Raw genomic sequence first — 22,261 nt, 5'->3', positions numbered from 1 at the left:
GCATACCTATAAGTTCACTTGTAGTATAGTTCACTTCATAATATAGTTGCAGTATACAATACATGTTAGATGTAAACTAGTTGTGTACTCAAAGTTTATGATTCTAACACTTAAAGTACACTTTAAAGTATAGTTTCATAAACTAAAAAGTGGGCAAATTTCTGTGAATATGATATAATAAAGTATTATTCACATAATAAAGTATCCTCCAAAGTAAAAGTTTTTCATTCAGAGAAAAAAGTGCACAAGTATCAACAAAATGTATTTACATTTTCAAAGTAAAAGTCCCTGCCCCTGTGAGTGATATATAATTATATGTTACGTTGTTATTAGTAATGCATCATGATGTAGCATTTTAATGTTAATGTTAAGGTATACTTGCAATTGCACACATAATATACTAGTTTAATCTAACATTTTATAAACTGATTATACGTTTCCATATGTAACTATATACACATTCCAGTACTTCACCTCTATCATATTACTACCAGGTGACATAACAGAGTGAGGGACCCCCCTACAGACCACGTGGAGTCTGATGAAAAGCTGACATGGGGCGTAAATGAGTGTTCATATCCACATTTCTGACTAATTGGCTTTGGATGGAGAGACACACAGACTGATGATGCTGCTGACGCACTTCAGATTACACCGAATTGGTTGCTCGGCTGTGGCTTTTGTTGACAACATTGTTGGTGTCCATACAAAATCAGTGAAATATGCAAGCCAATGAATTGCAAGCTTTTTTAATTCCAGTTCCACATGGCTGTCTACTCCCAACAACGGCTGCTTAACAGCCCATAAAAAAGAAGAAAAAAGAGGTATTCAAATATGGAAAAATGAGGCTTTAAACTACCACAACTTAGTAGTGACAACCTTCAACTTGTGTCCCAACACTGTGCAGGCTGCAGTGCGCCACCCTGTGCTCAGTAATGGTACAAATAAAAAGAAATTGATGTTGAAAAACTGCTCTTTCCACTCCGGCCCATTTGGTCAAGCTCCACTGAACACAGCATGGCTTTGGCTTCTCTGTCTGCTGTGTAATCGGACCATGACCTGCTTTCTGTGCATCTGAACCGTGTCCAATAAGCAGTGAGCCAAATGAAACTATCTCACCTGTTCACTTTGTTCTGTCTGTCCTGCTGCACTCATTGGTCCTTAAAACTATGAGATTTAAACTCCTTTAAACCCCCTGTTTCCAAGCTAACCACCTTCTGGCTGTAGCTTCATGCAGCATACAGACATCTCATCTAACTCTTGGCAAGAAGGCCAATAAGCCTGAACTGTCTGTCAAACAGTGGACTTTAGCACACAGCTGGGGAGGTTAGTGATCCCATAACTTTACACTTCCTGCAGTTCATCCTCTCCTCAGACCCACTTAGTGATGATTCTTGTCTCTCTGCTCTCCTCTGCAGACTTCAAAGAGCTGTTAGTTTGGCATCAGACTGGAATGATCCGACTGGCCTCTACAACAAAGCCGTCTTCCTCTAATTGATGATACCAACAAGTAAAAGGCTTTGCATTTCCTTGTGGTCATTGTTTGTCTCATTGTGGTCTCTTTTCATCTCTTTGTGGACACTTTTCGTCTGTGTTACCATATTCTTTTGCATCACTTTGTAACCAGTTTGCATATCATTATGGTCATTTTCGCATTTCTTTTTGGACGTTTTTTTTGTCTCTTTGTGGTTGTTTTGTGTGTATATGGTTGTTTTGTGTCTCTTTGAGGTCATTTTGCATGCTTTGTGGATGCTCTTTGTCTCTTTGTGGTTGTTTTGTGTCTCTTTGAGGTCGTTTTGCATGACTTTGTGGATGCTTTTTGTCTCTTTGTGGTTGTTTTGTGTCTCTTTGATGTCGTTTTGCATGCCTTTGTGGGTGCTTTTTGAGGTCATTTTGCATTACTTTGTGGATGCTTTTTGTCTCTTTATGATTGTTTTGTGTCTCTTTGAGGTCGTTTTGCATGACTTTGTGGATGCTTTTTGTCTCTTTGTGGTTGTTTTTCATCTCTTTGAGGTTATTTTGTTGCTCTTTGTGGTCGTTTGCATCTCATGGTAATTTTTTGTCTCTGGTTGTTTTTCATCACTTTGTGGACGCTTTTTGTCTCTTTTCGGTCGTTTTGCATGACTTTGTGGATGCTTTTCATCTCTCTGTGGTCGTTTTCATCTCTTTGTGGTTGTTTTTTATATCTTTGAAATTGTTTTCTGCCTCTTTGTGGTCATTTTGCATCTCATGGTCATTTTTGTCTCTTTGTGGTTGTTTTTCATCTCTTTCTGGCCATATTTCAAAACTTTGTGGACGCTTTTCTTTTCTTTGTGGTTGTTTCGTGTCTCTGCGGTCGTTCTCCATTGCTTTGTGGACGCTTTTCGTCTTTTTGTAGTTGTTTTTTATCGCTCTGAGGTTGAATTGTGTCTCTGTGATCGTTTTGCATCTCTTGGTCTCTTTGTAGTTGTTTTTTTTCTCTTTGTGGTTGTTTTATAACTTGTGTCTCTTTGTGGTTGTTTTGCATCTCAGTGTGGTAATTTTTTGACTCTTTGTGGTGTTTTTTTTTTACTCTTTGTGATCTTTTCCTTTTCTTTGCAGTAATCTTTGTGGACTTTTTGTCTCTTTGTAGTTGTTTTTCATCTCTTTTACATTGTTTTGTGTCTCTTTGTAGTAGTTTTGCATCTTGTTATGGTCATTTTTGTCTCTTTGCGGTAATTTTTCTTTTCGTTGTGGTAATTTTTCTTTTCTTTGTGATCATTTTTGTCTCTTTGTGCTAGTTTTTTGTCTCTATAGTTTTGTGTCTCTTTGTGGTCATTTTCCATCTAGTTGTGGTAATTTTTTGTCTCTTTGTGATAATTTTGTGTTTCTTGTGGTTGTTTTTTGTCTCTTTGTGGTTGTTTTGTGGCCAGCGCCACCCCTGGCCGGCGCTTTGGTCCTGCCCCTGCTCTCAACACACACCCACACACACACATTGTTATCATGCCATAACTGACACAGTGACAGACTGATGGATTGGTTAATTACACGGAGGACAACTCAAAAAGGAGAGAGAAGAAAAATAGGCTAAATGATGTAAGGACAGGAGTATTTCAAACATGCAAAGAAAGCTCCAGTGCAATTTCAGAGGAATTTTCTGACAGATCCCAGCCCCTCACTGCAGGAAGTCAGATGTTAGTTTTATTCAGAGTATCAGGTTTGAACTTGTTAGATGCTTTAGTAACAGATGAATGCTTCAACGCAGAAAAATGGGTGAAATCTTCAGACTGTTTGTGCCTGGGGAGAAACAGCTGCCCAGACAGAGAGCCAGCACGACCCAGATATGACAGTCATTTCACTTTTTGCTCATAAACAGGTCAGAGTTTATGATTTTACTTTGGCGAGATCCATGTTGAAGTGAATATCTTATAGCGCAGGTGTTGCGCATACAATATAGTTCATGTCAGGGTAGATAGAGAGATTGACAGTGATGCTGGATATACGTCAGAAGAAAAGTGATAAGACTTTATTTGCATTGGACTTAAACTTAAAGTAATCATATGAAGAATGTTAAAAGAGTTCAACCATATTATGATGCCAACCACCATAACACACCTCATAAAGTAATATAAGGTCACTTTAAACTCACTTCTGGGGATCACAGACTCACTTTCAGTTGGTACAGGTAGAAATTGAACTTTTAGTTTTTATTTAATAATTTTGAGGTTTGTACTGTTGGTTGAACAAAAAAAAAAACATTTGAGCATTGTGATGAAGGTAACACAGTTTATAATCTAAGTATATAGTATATAAGTCTAATGCAGTGAGGGCCAAAGTGCAAATGTGCGACGGAGTATTAGGGCCACATTGAGGGAAAATAAATCAGAGATTTCCAGAATAAGGTCATAATTTTACGAGAAAAAAGTCGTAATATTACGAGAATAAAGTCAGAACTTTACGAGAATAAAGTCGTAATGTTACGAGATTAAAGTCAGAACTTTACGAGTAAAAAATATTTTAATATTACGAGAATAAAGTCAGAACTTAACGAGAAAAAAAGAAAATAACTTGTAAAATTACTACTTTATAATATTGATTTTATTCTCATAATACTATGACTTTTTTCTGTTAAACTTATGACTTTATCCTCATAATATTACAACTTTTTTCCCATAAACTTGTGACTTTATTCTCATAATATTACAACTTTTTTACTCATAAATTTGTGACTTTATTCTCATAATATTACAACGTTTTTTTCCCATAAACTTGTGACTTTAATCTCATAATATTACAACTTTTTTTCCCATAAACTTGTGACTTTATTCTCATAATATTACAACTTTTTTCCCATAAACTTGTGACTTTATTCTCATAATATCACAACTTTTTTTCTCATAAACTTGTGACTTTATTCTTGTAATATTATGACTTTATTCTCATAATATTGCAACTTTTTTTCCCATGAACTTTTTACTTTTTTCTTGTTATATTATAACTTATTCTCTAAACACTACATTTTATAGTAGTAAAGTGGGTTTTCCAGTATTGTACACTGCAGTGTGACCTCCTCACCACCAGAGAGGGCAGTATAGATGAACACATGAAGACTCCTCTGACGTCACAGTGACGTACTTCCTGTTTCCGGCGGTTTACTTCCTGTTCGGCGGTAAAGCGTGTTTGCTGGATCACGAAGAACAAACGTTTGAGACGAAAATACATCAAGTTTATCATCAGCAGACCAGCTTTAAGGACAACAGACATGGTGAGTACACCTTAATGTCCAACTATCAACTCAGTAGATGTTTTAGTGGGGTTTGTTTCCACTCTAGTAGAAGATAGCAGCTTATTTAATAGTTAGCATTAGCTACATTAGCTTCTTATTCATGCTATGGAATGAATGGAGTTCTCAGTTTTACTCACACATGCAGTGTTAAAATGCAATATTTATTGACTTAACTAGCTTTAATGTCGACTTAATTGTTATATCAGTAGCACAAGTTAATTAACTGTGGTTATGCGGTCTTTTGTTTGAGTTTGGGTTGATTTCTGTGGAGAGAAAGTCACACCAGACTCCATTAGAAAAACATCTAATTTAGCCAGCATGGGCAAACAGTGCAGAGTGTTATAGTGTGTAGAGCTGTGCATGGGCAAACAGTGCAGAGTGTTATAGTGTGTAGAACTGTGCATGGGCAAACAGTGCAGAGTGTTATAGTGTGTAGAACTGGCTCACCACTAGTTATTTTTTTTCTATAATATGTTTATTGGGTTTTCTTATTTTCACATCACAAAATAAGAAAACAACAACAAACAAACACTGGTACAGCTCAGATCAACAAAATATATATAGGAGGTCATAGGAAATTATACAATTATACATTTACTTAAGTAAGATTTTATAAGCTGGATATTTAATTTTTAATACTGAAAGTATATTTTCCTGATTATACATTTACTAAAGTAAGACTTTAGATGCTAGACAATTAATAGTCTTAATATTCTAATGATATAATATATTTAATCACAGTGGCCATTTTTCTGCTTGAGTACTTTTACTTTTAATACTTTTAAGTATATTTTCCTGATTATACATTTACTTAAGTAAGAACAAACAAACACTGGTACAGCCCAGATAAAACAAATTATATATGAGGTCATAGGAAATAGTCCATAGTGCAGGGAAGTCACAGGATATATATGAGTTCATGTTCAAGAGGCTCCTTGTGAGATAATGGAAGAGAGTTCAGGTCCAAAATAATTCAGATAGGGCTGCCAAATATTGTGGAACTGATCTATTTTGGCATGTAGTCCAACAAAGATGAGAATTAAAAGGTGTCTAATGAGATTTAAAAAAAAAAAAGCAAAATAAAAATGTATTAAAAAAAAAAAATACGGAAAATTCAACAGAATATTGAATAAATAAGGGAATTAATACAGAGATAAATAAATAAAGAAGCAAATCAAATCACTTTACACTTAAAGTACACTTAAAAGTATACGTCTAATGAGATGTTTAACTCCATCCAACTGTATAAACTTCTCAGTTTGAGTATCTGACATCCCCTTACAAAAAAACAAGTTTATTCAAGTATGCTATTAGTATACTTCTTTTAAACTTGAAATAAGAGAGTATGCTTTCAGATTACTTTTTATGTATTTTGGGGAAATAAATAAGGGGTGAAATGCAAAGGGAAAATAATGCATAAATAAATAATTACATACATAATTAAATACATACATTTAAAAATGAATTTAAAAAAATGCTAATTAAAAATGTATAAAAAAAGAAATACATAAAATAAATGGAAAATGATGTCCAAGTATACTTGGCTTTTACTGAAAAGTATACAGAAAAGTATAATAACTAACAGCAAAAGTATTACGTGTAATACTTTTAAGTATATTTTCCTGATTATACATTTACTTAAGTAAGAACAAACAAACACTGGTACAGCTCAGATAAAAAAATGTATATAGGATAAAAAAAAAAGTATATAGGAGGTCATAGGAAATAGTTCATAGTGCAGGGAAGTCACAGGATATATATGAGTTCATGTTCAAGAGGCTCCTTGTGAGATAATGGAAGAGAGTTCAGGTCCAAAATAATTCAGATAGGGCTGCCAAATATTGTGGAACTGATCTACTTTGGCATGTAGAATATTTGTGAGATATTTCCAAAGGGACCATCTCAAATATCACTTTTCGCTAGCCTTGGACAGAGGGTTTCTTATCATTAATCCACTGTAGTAATACATATTTTTTCTAGCAGCAAATGTAAGAATGTTATATAATCTTTTGTTGGCTGCAGTAGTTATATTTGTACTTGCTCACCACTAGTTTTAACCATTGTTGCTTGTTTGAGTTACCTGGCTGTAACATTACCCTGCTTCATTTACTGCATGTTTGCTGAAAACTTAACACACACAATTTTTTATTAAAGAACAAAACATTGTAACTTGCACACTTTGCTAATGTATAAGATAAGATATTCCTTTTAGTCCTGCAGGGGGGAAATTTGCAGTGTACAGCAGCAAAGGGGATAGTGTAAAAAACAAGATGCATCAGCTAACACAGTAAAAAACAGCAAAACAAAGTGGAACAAAATATGAACCATTTAAATAGAAGAAAGTATAAAAATATTTTTACTATAGGTATACTATAAAATAAGTTACTATTATAACATCATATATCAGAAAATGTCATTACATGCATGTTTTCTTTTTTTTAAATTATATTTGTATTGACACTTTGCAACAAACTTACATGACATAATTTACAGATCCTACCATGTCTGTCTAAAGTGCCGTATTTTAAGATTTGTTATATACATGCATGTTTTCATTTGACATGTTGGTGATATGCTAAGCTACAATTATTTGGCAGATTTCTTTTTTTAACTAAATTTGGCATGAGCTGTGCTATTTAGAGAACAAGATTATTTACAACCATAAGTAATACCATGGGTAATGTTGGTGATTGCTGTCACAATGAATGTAAACTGTGTAAAATAATCCTTTTTTCTCTCAATAGAGTTTACCGCTGAACCCAAAGCCATTCCTGAACGGCCTTACAGGCAAACCAGTGATGGTGAAGCTGAAGTGGGGCATGGAGTACAAGGGCTACCTGGTATCTGTGGATGGGTACATGAATATGCAGGTAAGAACAGTTTATTGAATTGTATGCCTTGTTCCAATACCAATGTTATTTATATGTGCCATCCTTGCTTGCACAGAGAGCAAGTTTTACTAAAGTTCTTTTGGGATATTGTGGCATTTGTTGACCCACAGGTAAATAAAACATAATGCAGTTTGCATTTTTGTTCATTTCACATTTTGACCTTTTGTTATTCACTCTTAACTTTTTCACACTTGCACACTTTCCACCACATGTGAAGCCTCAAGAGTCATTTCACAAACAAAATGTTGGAGGAATTATGCTTTACAAGTAGGACTTCCCCCTCTATTATTAATAGACCAATCAGTCGTTTTGATCTTAGTCAAATAAGACTGCTTTTGTCAATTTAGTCATTTTTTTATGCCTTTTCCATGCTGAATGCCTTATTTACAAGAAACTTATGAGCACGTCTCTGGTAAACAGAAGATTTAAAGTGGTGCTTTTGTGTGATTCTTTGATACACTCTCTCTCTCACACACACACACTGAGTTTCTCCACAGTCGACTAAGAATTTCTTTTGTCGAGGACAGCCGTAATTACAAGCTCCAGAGCTTCCATTTGTCCTTAATGTGAGCAGCGACTCGTGAACATATTTTCTTATTACAAAAGTACTTTTTGTACATCAAGTTCAGTTGTTCAGTCTACAGAGTCAGAAAATGTCCTCCCTTTTTACAACAACATAATGTATTGGGTGTAAAAAATAAACCACAACCGTATGTGGTAGCACTCCGTCCATAAAAGTAGGATCTTTTAAAAGATCCTTTATCCTTCTATACTTTAATAGTTCGGTGACTATTTTTTCAGATTATACGTTCATCTCACAGTTGCCAGCATCTCTGCTTTTGCGGTGTCAATTGTGCAGAAATCTTTTTCATCATTTATTAGGATTTTATTATCCCAAGCCGTACCACTTCTATCAGTGCGAACACGCATCTACCTTCATATTTTTGACGACGTCATCATTGCCGTATGGGATTCAACCGTGCAAATACACCCTTATGGGTAGCCTCTTGACCTTTTTATATTTACTTGTTTTCCTGACAGCTGGCAAACACAGAAGAGTATGTGGATGGAGCATTGGCGGGTCATCTTGGTGAAGTTCTCATCAGGTATGTTATAAATATCTTTTTCATCTTTATTCCATAACTAGTTCAGTAGAGGCTTCTTTATTATGATAACTTAATTTAACATTTATTCAACAAGTTTAGGTGAAGTAAGATAATTATGTTTTTTAAGGGGAAAACAAGTCTATGAAGTAGTACAATGAAAAGAGCACTTTTCTTGCTAAACAATACAGAGAAAGTTCTTTTTATGGCTCAATCCTTTAAGATTACTAACAACATAAACTAACCCGTGTTAATAATTAATGGTTCACTTTTGAAAGAAATCATTGGTGGAAGCAAAATGAGCACTACATAATCAACCCATTGTGCTTCTGTCTTTTTGTTATGGCAGCCAGTTATGTGGTAACGTGTGTTTCATACCCACAGGTGTAATAATGTTTTGTACATCAGAGGTGTAGAAGAAGAGGAGGAAGACGGAGAAATGAGGGAGTGATGTTGGTGAAGAAGACTCGGCCCTGTTGTGTGACTGTACCTCGTAGTTGAATTGTGTGTTTGTGTTTTCACCATGTGAAACAATGAACGATTGGGGTTTAGGTTAACTTTTTTCGAGCAGTTTTGAAAATGATTTTTTTTTTTACTGTATTTGTTAGGCCAATTTTATGTTGTCAGTTTGTAATACAGACACAATAAAATGATTATTGTACCCTTTCTTAAACCTGATTGTTGTGGTTTTTGCATGTGATGTCTAGCAGAAGTAATATGTGTAAATGAGTGCTGCAGGAATGAGTCTTAAAAACATTTTAAAAAACATTTTTGCACTTCCAGTTCCCTCGTCTCGAAGGGTCGTGTGTAGACGGTAACTCGCACATTGCGAAAACTTGCAAAAATGTTAAAATACTCGCTGTCCGGCGACCTATCCTAACCATAACCATTTGGAGTCGATGCCTAACCTTATCCGTCTCGCAAGTTTCCCAAATTTTGGGTTACTTTCTAGACACGACCAAACAGTCAATGGGTTTCTGGTTAGATGCATGAAATAAGGTCTGTGGTTAACACAAGATGAAGAGATTTTAACGTTTTTTTCTACGATATAAAATACGTCAGTAAAAATCACACTTGTGCATTTTGAAGCTTTTACCTTTTTCCTATTTAATCTGGTTAAAAGTTCTTCAATACCGATGTGATATTGTTTTATCTTTTTTCTTTTTATATATACAGTATATATTTTCTGTAACTTAGTACTGTGTTTCTCGGCATCACTTTAATCACCCCTTAATCTTTACTCATTAAACTACCAACCCCCTGACACATGCAAACACAACATATGCTTTACACTACATCACAATACTACACCGTTTTCACCACCACTTTTCACTCTTTTTTAAAAAAAAATGTTTTTTTAATCTACCGTTTTCCACTCTCTTTCTGCTCTACTAATCCTATAACAATACCTTGAATAAATGGGGGAAGGTGTGAAAGGAGAAAAAGGTCAAAATGGAAAACAGAAAAATTAAATTCAATAAGTAAATAAATACCTAAAATACTCGCCTCACACGAACAGGCTCCCTCCCACAGAAAATTGCCAAAATTTAGAATTGCTCCCTCTCTCCCTCCCGCCAATACCCCCTTTTCAACTTTATTTTTATTTGTTTATTCATTTATTTTTTTCTCATCATAAAAGTTTGTTTGCCACAGAGCTTTTTTTCTGCAATAATCCAAATGGAAAAATCCATTGGCTTTTTGTCGAGGGAACCGGGGCGATGCTAACTTCCTGTTTGGCCTACAAAAATAAATCATCCCTGCAGCCCTCTATTGTTACTGGTTAACTGGTTATCTGTGATGTCCGTGGTAGAAGCACCGCCTCTCAATGTGCACTTTAAACTCTCCTAGACAAATATTTGCCTTTTCTCAAACTAGTTTAAAGCCAGTCACTCTGAAGTTAAGGGGTCTCTGCTTTGGATAAATAAAAATGTCCGGTAATTACAGACTACTGGTGAAGAACGCCAAACAGGTGGTTTTGATCTGCAACAATGGAGAGAAGTTTATGACCAAACCTGGGATGCAAAACCTTTCTGTGATTGAAAATGGGAGCGTAGTGATAGGGAGGTAAGTTTTCTAACTAAAAGGTTATCTGAGATTACTTCATACCATGTGACAAGCATGAGGGGTCACCTTGTGTTAAATTTTGTGAAGAAATGTGAAACAAGCATTAGATTTCCTACATACTGTACCTTTAACTCATCACTAGTGCGTGAAAAAAAGTATAGTTTGGCCTGATGTGTGTTTACAAAAAGGTTTATCTTCCGTACGATGGCTTTGTGAAACCTCAGCTGCATGCTCAGCTCCAAGCTGTGCTTTAAAGTGACATTAAAGCAACTGATTTCTTCATCCAGCGATGGGCTGATTAAAGCTGTGGGTCCTGCAGAAATCATCCGAGCTCAGTATTCAGAAGCGACATTTGATAAAGTGATTGATGCTACAGGAATGTGTGTCCTGCCTGGTGAGTATCTGATAGGTTTATATGCAAGTTGTATTTCTTCTTTCTGTACAATAACATAATACGAGTGATTATCATTTGAAAAATGTCTTGTTTCAGGGTTGGTTGATGCCCACACCCATCCAGTCTGGGCTGGTGACAGGGTGCATGAATTTGCAATGAAGGTAAATCATGTTCAATATGTTTTTGACTTCCACAACTGGAGCTACAGTTTTATGAGATTGCATGTTCCTCTTGCAGCTGGCAGGTGCCACCTACATGGACGTGCACCGTGCTGGCGGAGGGATCCACTTCACGGTGGAGCACACCCGAGCTGCCGGGTTCTTGGAGCTGCTGGGGTCCCTCAGCAACAGGCTGGTTCGGATGCAGCGAGCGGGTACGACCCTGGTGGAGTGTAAGAGCGGGTACGGCCTGGAGCTGCAGACTGAGCTCAAGATGCTGCAGGTGATCGAGGAGGCCAGACACACGCTGCCCATCAACATTTCCTCAACCTACTGTGGAGCCCACGCAGTGCCCAAGTATGGACCTTTATATCTCCTTTCACATCACATCCTGATAATGAAACCCTCTAACTAATCTCCTTTTATTCAGAGGGAAGACAGTTGCTGAAGCCACAGAAGACATCCTGCAGGTTCAGCTGCCGAAGCTGAAAGAACAGATGTCTGCCGGGACTCTGAGCGTCGACAACATCGACGTGTTCTGTGAGCAGGGAGTGTTTGACCTCAGCTCTACTCGCTCCATCCTGCAGGCCGGCAAAGACATGGGCCTCAACATCAACTTCCACGGAGACGAGCTTCATCCCATGAACTCTGCTCAGGTATCATTCACTCATAAAGCTGTGTTTAGCCACTATGAGCGCAGAGGAACTCCACAAGGTGCTAAATACACAACCACCTTTGACGTGTTGTGTCACTAATATTTTATCCACCCCAATTTCATAAGTGAGGGTCGTCTAAATTCTAGAAACACCCATCAGTGTAATGCAGTACAGTTCAACAGCAGCTTGGATGAAGCTTTAAGTTTGATGAACGCTACAATATATCATATTTTTATTATCGCGCGATGTCAACTTCAGGAAACATTGAGAAATAAGAAAATAAAAATATTAATTTAAATTTCTTAAAATATAAGAAATATTGCACTCGCTTGCATATTTGCTTGTTAAATGATTTAAATGATTAATCAATTATTCTGTTTAGAAACTGATTAATTATGTGCCTAACTGTTTCAACTCCATACTGCAAGAAGTTTTAAGCATTAGAATAATAGTCTTGCTGTTAACCTGAGTATTTATGTTTGTCAGTTGGGTGCAGAGCTCGGAGCCTCGGCCATCAGTCACCTGGAGGAGGTCACAGACGAGGGGATCGCTGCCATGGCAACAGCAAGAACCGCCGCCGTCCTTCTACCAACTACAGCTTACATCCTACGGTATGTTCTTTTAACTTTTACCTAAGTATGTCGTTTGAAATGCAGGACTTTGACTTGTAATGGAGTATTTCTACAGTGTGATATTAGTACTTTTACGTGTGTGTGTGTGTGTGTGTGTTTAGGCTACCTCAGCCTCGGGCCAGAGACATGTTGGAAGCCGGAGTTATTGTGGCTCTCGGCAGCGACTTTAACCCCAACGCTTACTGCTGCTCCATGGTGAGTAGAGCAGGAGTGTTGCATGATGGTTACAACTCATCCCTCGTCTCTATCCTCTGTTTATTTGTGTCTTTCTCTCTCTCTCTCTCTTGTGCCCTCCTCTTCCTCAGCCAATAGTCATGCACCTGGCCTGTGTCAACATGAGGATGTCCATGCCAGAGGCTTTGGCTGCGGCCACCATCAACGCAGCGTACGCCCTGGGACGCTCCCACACACACGGCTCCCTGGAGGTCAACAAACACGGAGACCTGCTGGTCCTCAACACCTCACGGTAAATCACATGTCAAGATTTACACACAGAACAAAGAAAATCTTTTTGTCCGATAGTGTGTTTCTGGGTCTATAACATCTTTTTTTTTTATTATGAACAAGTAATGATGACCATTAAAAGTAACTAAGTACTTACAAGTACTGTACTTAAGTGCAAGCACCTATGAATTTGACTTGACTATTCTCATTTTATGTTACTTTATACTTCTCCTCCACTTTATTTCAGAGGGAAATATTGTACTTTTTACTCCACTACATTTATTTGTCATTATTATTATTTATTAGTTACTTTTCAGATTGAAAATGTACATATTTACATGCAAAAAAAGTGATTATCTTATCAAATATTTATTATAAACTACAGTAAAACAGTAGTTAAAAGTAGTTAAAAAAATACTATCCTGTTTCATGAAAAGTTACATATATTAAACAAAGACATATTGTAAATCTACTTTGTATTTAAACTGTTAGTCCTCCGTTTTTTTGTGGCAGATGTATTCAGATAATGCAGGATATCTAATTAAAAACTAGAAATAAATTGCATTTTTCAATATACAATATGAATATTAATGTATGAAATACAATATATATGAGCACTAATTGAATATTATTAGTAGGCATTTAATTATTAGAATAATTACTGGATGTACACAAAAAATTAGTCCCCACTGTCTGTAAGCAGCAAAAAACAGGTCTCTGGTCTAAAAATAAATATCATCGTCAATTTGTTTTTTGGGGCTTTCCTGCTTTATTAAGTAGCAACAACTCGAGCCAGATTTGACCTCAGTTCGTTGCAGTTAGGTGTACAAATTATTTAGTTTTGCATAAATCTTCAAAAGCTCTGATTCCAGTGTGGGAAATATCTGTTTTAACAGCTGTTGCTGATACCAGAATTCAAGCCTATTGCAGTTCACTAAACATCCAGTAGAGGGCGGCAAATACCTAAAAATAAATTGAACATCTGATGAGAACCAGGGAGAAAACTTTTGACATCAATCCAGATAAATTAGATCTAATAAATCAGGAGTGAACAGAGTTAGCTGAGCCTGATCTATGTAGAGCCATGTTTCTAAGACCCAAAGTTCATTCAGTATTGGCGTTGTGCTGCTGACATCCTGCATTTGACTGTAGTTTAACAAAAGTTATAGATTTGTAAACTAATGCATTTTATGTGTTTGCATGACATTTTAACCTTTATTTTACCATGCAGGTTGAATAAGAAACAGTGAATGGTTAATTTATAGTTGACTATGTCCTAAGTTATTCCTCCCAAAATGCTATAATAATACCTAATATACTAATCAACTGATTTAACCTTAGCACTAGGTCTAACTTAAATAAAAGTTTAACTGTAAGTAGTATTATTATGTAATATAGTACTGAGTTTTTCAGACAGCATCAGATTGTCTGGATTATCTTACAAATGAGAATCTCATCTTTAGTATTAATTATTTGATAACTGCATTCCTTGTATGTTTATATGAAATAAAAACAGATCCTTTCTTGTATGTTTTATTGCAGATGGGAGCATCTGATCTACCAGCTGGGAGGACATCAGGAGCTGATCCGCTACGTCGTCATCAAAGGAAACGTTGTTGTTGATAACGAAAAAACTATGGACTTGTAACCAGAAGACACTTTGTGAAGCTGCTATCAATAATTCTGATAGACGGCTACAAGATTTTAAGGTAACACAATTTGACATTTTTGGAAATGCAGGTATGCGACTGGAAACCAGTAGCTAACCGAGCTGCGTCCACTGGTTGCCTGGCCTTTCCCCCACTAGATGGCTGTATTTCCCAATATGTCAAACAGTTTCTTTAAGCTAATATTAACCTAAACATCTGTTAAATATCTGATAAATGTCATGTTAACTGTTGATTAAAATCTGCCTCTCTATTCATTTATCTTGTTTCTTCTATGCAGAGCGAAGCATGTCTTCAATAGGTTTTCAGTTATTCAGTGACTACAGCAAACAGAGGAATTTCTTTATCACCTCAGAAACAGGTAAGATGTTTCGCACCTCAGTGATCAAACAGGTTATTGATTGACGTTATGGGACCGTTGGGGGTGAAAGCAGATACTAAAACTATTCAGTTAAGATTGCAGGAGCAAAAGAAAACAAAAGTAATGAGTCAGTAATGAGTCAGTAATATCAGTGCGTCTGAAAAAAAAAAAATCACATTTGAGAAGAGTGCTTTTATTGAACATGTTAGTACATAATGCTTTTTAGTACAGGTATGGCTTTTAACCAAAAATAATACTCCTAACTCTTCTTCTTCAGTCTTTTTTCTCGGTTCTGATTGTCAGAGACAAATCACAAATATTTTACATAACAACATGCATTAGAGTGCGATCTTTAAAAAGCTTATTGTAAGAAAAACTAGTTCAATAGAATGTGAGATAAAAGGCTGTAATGGCACACATGATAGCTGGCTTATTATTTTACTACAAACAAAACATGATATATTTTATGTAACGTATATTAACAGTTTGGAATGACCACGTTAATCCCGTCAGGCTTCGTACTTCTTCCCTGCTCGGTGGATCTGTTGGTAAAGCGTCATCGAGAAAGCCATACCAAGGAGCTGGGAAAATAACAACAAAAAAATCATGTTAAAAATACACAATAGTGCTGTTTGACATTTTGGATAAGTTCTACATAAGAAAGGCCTGTCGCAATTATTACAATATCCCCTGACCGCGAACATTTTGCACAATTAGTTGGAATCATTTCCATTCTCCTGTTTTTATGCACATGCACATTTGCAGATAAAAACAGCTGGATGGAACACATGAAAGAAACATGAATGCCATTTTGATCACGTTTTCCACCGTTTGAGGTTTAATTGGCGCTCATAATAATGTCAACATCTTCCGCAATGGTTTATTAAGACAAAATATACTACAACTATGTTTTTTGACATACTATGACTTTTTTTGTGATTTTTTTCGACATACTATGCTAAATTTTTTCAACATTTGACTTTTTCAACACTTTACTGACTTTTTAATTTTTTTCAACATACTGTGACTTTTTTGACGTACTATACTATGGCTTTTTAATTTTTCTACATACTATAACTTTCATTTTCTTCGACATACTATACTATGATTTTTTTTCCGACATACTATGACTTTTTTTTTTCTTCCACATGCTATACCACGACTTCTTTTATTTATTTCGACATAATATACTCTGACTTTTACAACATACTATGACTTTTAATACATTTTTGGACATACTATACTATGACTTATTTTTTCGAAATACTATAATATGACTTTTTTATTTTTTACGACGTACTATACTATGACATTTTTCCAAGAAATCTTTCGACATACTATACTAAGACGTTATTCGATAAAAATTTTCGACAATTATACTATGACTTTATTTTCTCTACATGCTATATCATGACTTTTTTTTATTTATTTCGACATAATATACTATGAATTTTTGTTCTTAGTTTGTTTGTGTTTTGTTCGTAGTTAATATGTGGTATAGTATGTCGAAAGATTTCATGAAAAATGTCATAGTATAGCATGTCAATTTTCACGAAAAAAAACGTCACAGTATAATATGTCGAAAAAAGCCTTAAAAAGAAATAAATGATATGTTTAAAAAAAATATTAAACTAGTGTTGTTTGGATAAGTGCTTGATAAAGATTTCCTTACCTGTATGACCAACACACACATGGCGATGGTTCCCAGAAGGTGTTTGTTGTCATCCAGCCACTCCTCTACCTTCTCATAGCAACCCTGAAAAAAGAGAACTGCACATCAGAAGGTATCCACAAATATAGACTAGATGAAAAGGAGCTGGTTCTGGCACAAACTTCATCAAGAAAAAACAATAAAACTGCACCTTCTGATGATTTACGACCAAATTTGAAAAATATGGACTGAGTCGGAAACGCTGTTTCCCCTGTTTCAGTCTTTATGCTATGCTAAGATAATCACCTGCTGGCCATAGCTTCATATACAGCACACAAACATGAAAGTGGTAACAATCAACTCTCTGCGAGAAAGTAAATAAGTATTTCCCACATTGCTGAGCTACTCCTTCAGAGTTAACAGTCACCAATTACAACTTTAAGACTTTAAAACCAAACATAAAACACACTGACCCGTGTCCAGAAGGTGTTTGTGGCGTTGCGTCCACAGCCCGGGTAAATGTGCTGGCAGCAGCGGTCAGGCACCACGTTGTCATGCAGGGCGGTGTACCAGTCATTGTGGTTGATCACTCCACAACATTTCCACTGTTGCACAGGCAGGAGACACGGAAACAGTCAATTATGTTTTTTAAAAATTTGCATAACTACATTAATTCAACTTTAAGTGCATTACAGGGTGAAAATAAAGTTTAAGTTGGATTAAAAACTAAAGAAATGGCAAGATATAACTATATAAAATGTAATATCAAACAGGTAGAAGACTTGATTGTTAATAATATACCTCTCCCTGTATGGTGTTCCATGCATCCCTCAGTCCAGCATTGTTGTCCGTGTTGTACAGCACCAGCCCTTCTTTCAGGTCCCTTCTGGCATTTTCGCTCACCTGGGCAAACAGAGGTGAAGAGGTGGATGATGGGATATGTAGTCACACTCACCTACTGCAGGAGAGGACCATTAATAAATATGAATGTTCTTTCACAGTCTTACCTTGTCGGTGTAGACAAAGAACAGGATGAGGAGGATGAGTTCGGCCAAGAGGATGATCAACAGAACGATGAAAAACTGGAGAAAAAGAAGCAAAATGTCAGATTAAAAGGCATTAATCATTAAAGAATCCACTCAAACAACACCACTAGTGATGCACGATGGGTATTGTAGTATACTCACACTCAGCAGCAGGCACTTGTTCTCCTTGATGGCACCCAGGCAACCCAGGAAACCCGTCACCATGACGACGGTACCGAGGGTGATGATGAGGTTGGCGGCGGAGAATGACGGGAAGGAGGGCGATAGGGTCGCAAAGCTGCCCTGAGACACCGACAACCACACGCCAACACCCAGCAGTCCACACCCGCCCAGCTGAAAACACACATATAAACAGGAAACTCAGACACTTCCTGTTGATTTAATGATAATAACACTCTTTAGTTGGTATGCTGATCTTACTACTGATTTACGGTAACTGTATGTGTGGAATAATTACCCAGAAGAGCAGGTTGAAGAGGAAGAGCATGTATTTAACGCAGCAGATGCAACCACGAGCCATGATGAATCGACAGGTACTGCAAGAAAAGGTTTTGTAAACATGAAATGACAATATTGAAGTTTAAATAAAAGGTATAACTGAATGATGAAGTCACTGGCAGTACATTTAAATCACATTCAAAATATATTGTTAATTGCTGTACGTCAGGTGAACTTCAGCATTGTGCAGGAATACAACAATAAATTACAGCACTTTTTGGCCAACACAATTCCCTCCAGTGTTCCTGAGATATCACTTTCATAAGAATGGGATGTACGTGAGGTCACGGTGACCTTGACCTTTGACCACCAAAATCTTATAAGTTCATCTTTGAGGGCAAAATTTGAAGAAACTCCCTCTAGGCATTCCTGAGCTATCGCACTCAGGAGAATGGACCGGACAGACATACAGACGGACTAAATAGTCACATGAAAAGTCATAATACAGTATGTCATAAAATGTCTTTAAAAATAAATCATAGTATAGTATGCCAAAAAAATATGATTAATAAGTCATAGTGTGTCATAAAAAAGGTCATACAAATTTTCATGAAAAAAAGTCATAGTATAGTATGTCGAAAGATTTCGTGAAAACGTCATAGTATAGTATGTCGAAAAGTTTGATGGAAAAATGCATAAAAAGTGATTTTTAAAAAATCTTAGTATGTCATAAAAATATAATTAACGTCATAGTATAGTTTGCCATAAAAATATAATACAAAATTCATAGTATAGTATGTCATAAAAACATAATTAAAGTTATAGTATAATATGCCATACAAATATAATTAAAAAGCCATAGTATAGTATGTCATAAAAATATAATTAAAGTCATAGTATAATATGTCATAAAAATATATTTTAAGTCATAGTATAGTATGCCATAAAAAATATAATTAAAGTCATAGTATAATATGTCATAAAAATATATTTTAAGTCATAGTATAGTATGCCATAAAAAATATAATTAAAGTCATAGTATAGTATGTCATAAAAATATAATTAAAGTCATAGTATAGTATGTCATAAAAATATAATTTATGTCATAGTATAGTATGTCATAAAAACATACTCAAAGTCATAGTATAGTATGCCATACAAATATAATTAAAGTGATAGTATAGTTTGCCATAAAAATATAATACAAAATTCATAGTATGTCATAAAAACATAATTAAAGTCATAGTATAGTATATCATAAAAACATAATAAAGGTATAGTATAGTTTGCCATCAAAATATAATTAAAAAGTCATAGTATAGTAGGTCATAAAAATGTAAAAACTTTCAATACTTTTTTGGACACTCTGGATATAAAATCATGTCATACATCATAATAACTGGCTAGGGTTAGCATAATAGCATAATTTTATGTGTTTTTTTGTAACCTCTTTGTTTCCCGTTACATCAGACTCACTGTAAACACTTTGATCTCCCTGAGGAGTCATTCTGAAACCACACAAACACAACAAGGAGGAGATAAACTCACCACTTCCAACTAGCAGGAGAACGGAGAAGCTCTGGTGGTGGACCTGCAACACACAAGCGGACGCAAACATTTACACCAAACTGTATATGGTGTACAAGCTATCAGTGAAAGTGATGCTTTAAGTTTAACTCTTAAGTTTAAGTTTCTTGATTCAATCAATAATGTTGGTAAACACAGAAGTAGGGCTGTAACTAATAGCTATTTTTATCAGCAATTAATCTTAATCTTGATTAGTTGTTTGATCTATAAAACATGTAAGTACTGTTAGAAGAGATTCCTAGTCTGACCACATGAAACCTGTAACTGTTAACTCTATGAGTGCATGGGTATAAAATAACACTTCACAGAACATGTTAAAGGCAAATACTGTTTCTTTTTGTCAGAAATTACACACATACAAGTAAAGAGCTTGACCTAGATGATAAAACATACATGTTGTGTTCTTAAGAAAAGTGCTATATAAATAAAGTTTATTATTATGGTAAATTTAATAAAAACAAACCTATAAATAGAGCTGGACTGATATTTATACATGATAATATAATGCATCATGAATATGTTGGCCAATAAATAACAAAGAAATGCAGTACAGAAATGCCCAATATACTGTATGTTTGAGATAACTTGTGTTGCCTTCAGATAATTTGTCAACCAGATAGCACTAATAACTACTAAGAGCCCCATTCAGTACATCACAATTCTTTAAAAACAAATTGAAGACATCTTTATCAGAAATGTTTATTTATGTTAAAAGAAAGTATATATAAGTAATATTATATAATTGATTATTATAATTATTAATTATTATATATATATATATATTATTATAAATATATATAATTAAAAACATATATATATAAAGTCATAGTATAGTATGCCATAAAGTCATATATAATATATATTAATTATATATAATATATATATTAATTAATATAATTATACAATATATATTAATTATTATTATAATTAATTATTATTATAATTAATATTATATAATTAATTATATTAAGTAATTTGTAGAGATTCAGCAATTAGTCAGTTGATTGTCCATAAACAGAAAATTAATGGCAAACTGTTTTGAAAACCAATTAGCCTAATCAATTAATCAAGCAAAAAAATGTCATCTTCTTTGAAGATCTTACCACCTTGGCACTGAAAAATAATTTCAATATAGAAATAATAAAAAATAAAAATAATAAAAATAAAATAAAATAAAATAAAATAAAAATTATAGAAATAAAAATAATTAATTTAATTATATTTTTTACCTATTCGTAGAATTAACTGTTTAAAAAACACTTGTTAGTTTTGCATAGAGTACATACTTTTGTGATAAAACCTTTTATTTTGTATTAGTAGACAGACAGTGGTGTCTTCTTTTATTTTGTAGTAGTAGACAGATATCAGGTATCTTCTTTCCGGTCACGACGTGACGTCACTGGACTGAACTTTTAAGTTTGCGGTTTTAACAAACAATTGCGATAAAAAACACGAAAAAAAGCCCAAAAATCACCGATAAACCCGCTGATTTTAAACTTTAGTGACATTAAAACACGTCGATGTTTGCTCACACAGTTAAACTCAGTGGATAAGCAGGCCGTGATTGTTTTCATGTGAGACGAAGGAGAAAGAGAGGAGTAGTTTTAACCTACCGTTAGCTATGAACTCATCTCCCCGGTAACGTCTCAAGGTTCAGCCGCTGAAAGAGCTCCACATGCCGGCTTGACTTCTGCTGTTTCCCCCTCACAGCATCGCTCGGTGCGGAGACATTAATCCAACGGTTGTTAACGGCTGAGAAGTTGTCGTTGGAGTTGGAGAACCCGAGCAGGAGGAGGGTAACGTCTTTAACTGGGCTCCATAGAGGGGGCGGAGCCAGCTGGAGGACGGACCCGGATGAGGAGGCGTGGCTCTCGGTGTAGAGAGAAGGACCAGCCGGGCAAAGACCCTGGAGGTGTAAAAACATGGCTGATCAAAATAGAACACATATTTGCTGATTCTGTCTAATTTTGCAACAGAAAAAAGTCCAAATGCAGTGGTAGCCTAAGTACATTTACACAAGTACTTGTACTTTACCTGAGTATTATTGTTTTCATGATACTTAAAGGTCCCATATCATGCTCATTTTCAGGTTCATACTTTTTTGTGTTTCTACTGGAACATGCTTTAATGTTAAAATAAACTTTATTTTCCTCATACCGTCTGTCTGAATATGCCTGTATTTACCCTCTGTCGGAAACGCTCCGTTTTAGTTCATTTTGACGGAATTGGAACAGAATTGCATTGCTAGGCAACAGCTTGGGTCCATGTGTACGTTCTGTCAGCTGATGTCATTCACTTACACTGCAACAGGAAATAAACTGGGACACATTTAGAATGTGTCTGAATACGGGCTGTGTGTATTTCCCAGTGGATTGAGCGTTTCGATACTTTCACAGTATTTATATAGGACTTAAGCCTGCTTTAT

At 35.4% G+C, this 22,261-nt stretch overlaps 3 protein-coding genes across 3 annotated transcripts; 2 read left to right on the top strand and 1 right to left on the bottom strand.

Annotated features, from left to right (window-relative positions):
• Nucleotides 1–4,547: 4,547 nt before the first annotated feature.
• Nucleotides 4,548–9,411, top strand: snrpf (small nuclear ribonucleoprotein polypeptide F). The gene is made up of 4 exons (XM_037760837.1): nucleotides 4,548–4,723; nucleotides 7,489–7,614; nucleotides 8,677–8,741; nucleotides 9,123–9,411. The coding sequence occupies exons 1-4, from the start codon at nucleotides 4,721–4,723 to the stop codon at nucleotides 9,187–9,189; spliced, it is 261 nt and encodes an 86-aa protein (XP_037616765.1). The 5' UTR covers nucleotides 4,548–4,720; the 3' UTR covers nucleotides 9,190–9,411.
• Nucleotides 9,412–10,620: 1,209 nt separating this feature from the next.
• Nucleotides 10,621–15,342, top strand: amdhd1 (amidohydrolase domain containing 1). The gene is made up of 9 exons (XM_037760835.1): nucleotides 10,621–10,802; nucleotides 11,090–11,196; nucleotides 11,293–11,357; nucleotides 11,434–11,711; nucleotides 11,785–12,010; nucleotides 12,497–12,621; nucleotides 12,744–12,837; nucleotides 12,948–13,108; nucleotides 14,629–15,342. Exons 1-9 carry the CDS (start codon nucleotides 10,666–10,668, stop codon nucleotides 14,732–14,734), a joined length of 1,299 nt encoding a protein of 432 aa, XP_037616763.1. The 5' UTR covers nucleotides 10,621–10,665; the 3' UTR covers nucleotides 14,735–15,342.
• On the bottom strand, nucleotides 15,292–21,662 carry LOC119482929 (tetraspanin-9). Its single transcript, XM_037760836.1, has 9 exons — nucleotides 21,450–21,662; nucleotides 19,798–19,840; nucleotides 18,269–18,347; nucleotides 17,953–18,144; nucleotides 17,773–17,847; nucleotides 17,567–17,668; nucleotides 17,239–17,370; nucleotides 16,787–16,870; nucleotides 15,292–15,695 (listed from the first exon to the last, which is right to left on the bottom strand). The coding sequence occupies exons 3-9, from the start codon at nucleotides 18,329–18,331 to the stop codon at nucleotides 15,624–15,626; spliced, it is 720 nt and encodes a 239-aa protein (XP_037616764.1). The 5' UTR covers nucleotides 18,332–18,347; nucleotides 19,798–19,840; nucleotides 21,450–21,662; the 3' UTR covers nucleotides 15,292–15,623.
• Between the last annotated feature and the right edge of the window lie 599 nt (nucleotides 21,663–22,261).

The sequence above is a fragment of the Sebastes umbrosus genome, chromosome 23 (genome assembly GCF_015220745.1).
Source record: "Sebastes umbrosus isolate fSebUmb1 chromosome 23, fSebUmb1.pri, whole genome shotgun sequence".
In the NCBI taxonomy this organism is placed as follows: Eukaryota; Metazoa; Chordata; class Actinopteri; order Perciformes; family Sebastidae; genus Sebastes; species Sebastes umbrosus.
Note: the sequence above shows the minus strand (reverse complement) of the source record. Positions and strands in the feature narration are given on the sequence as shown.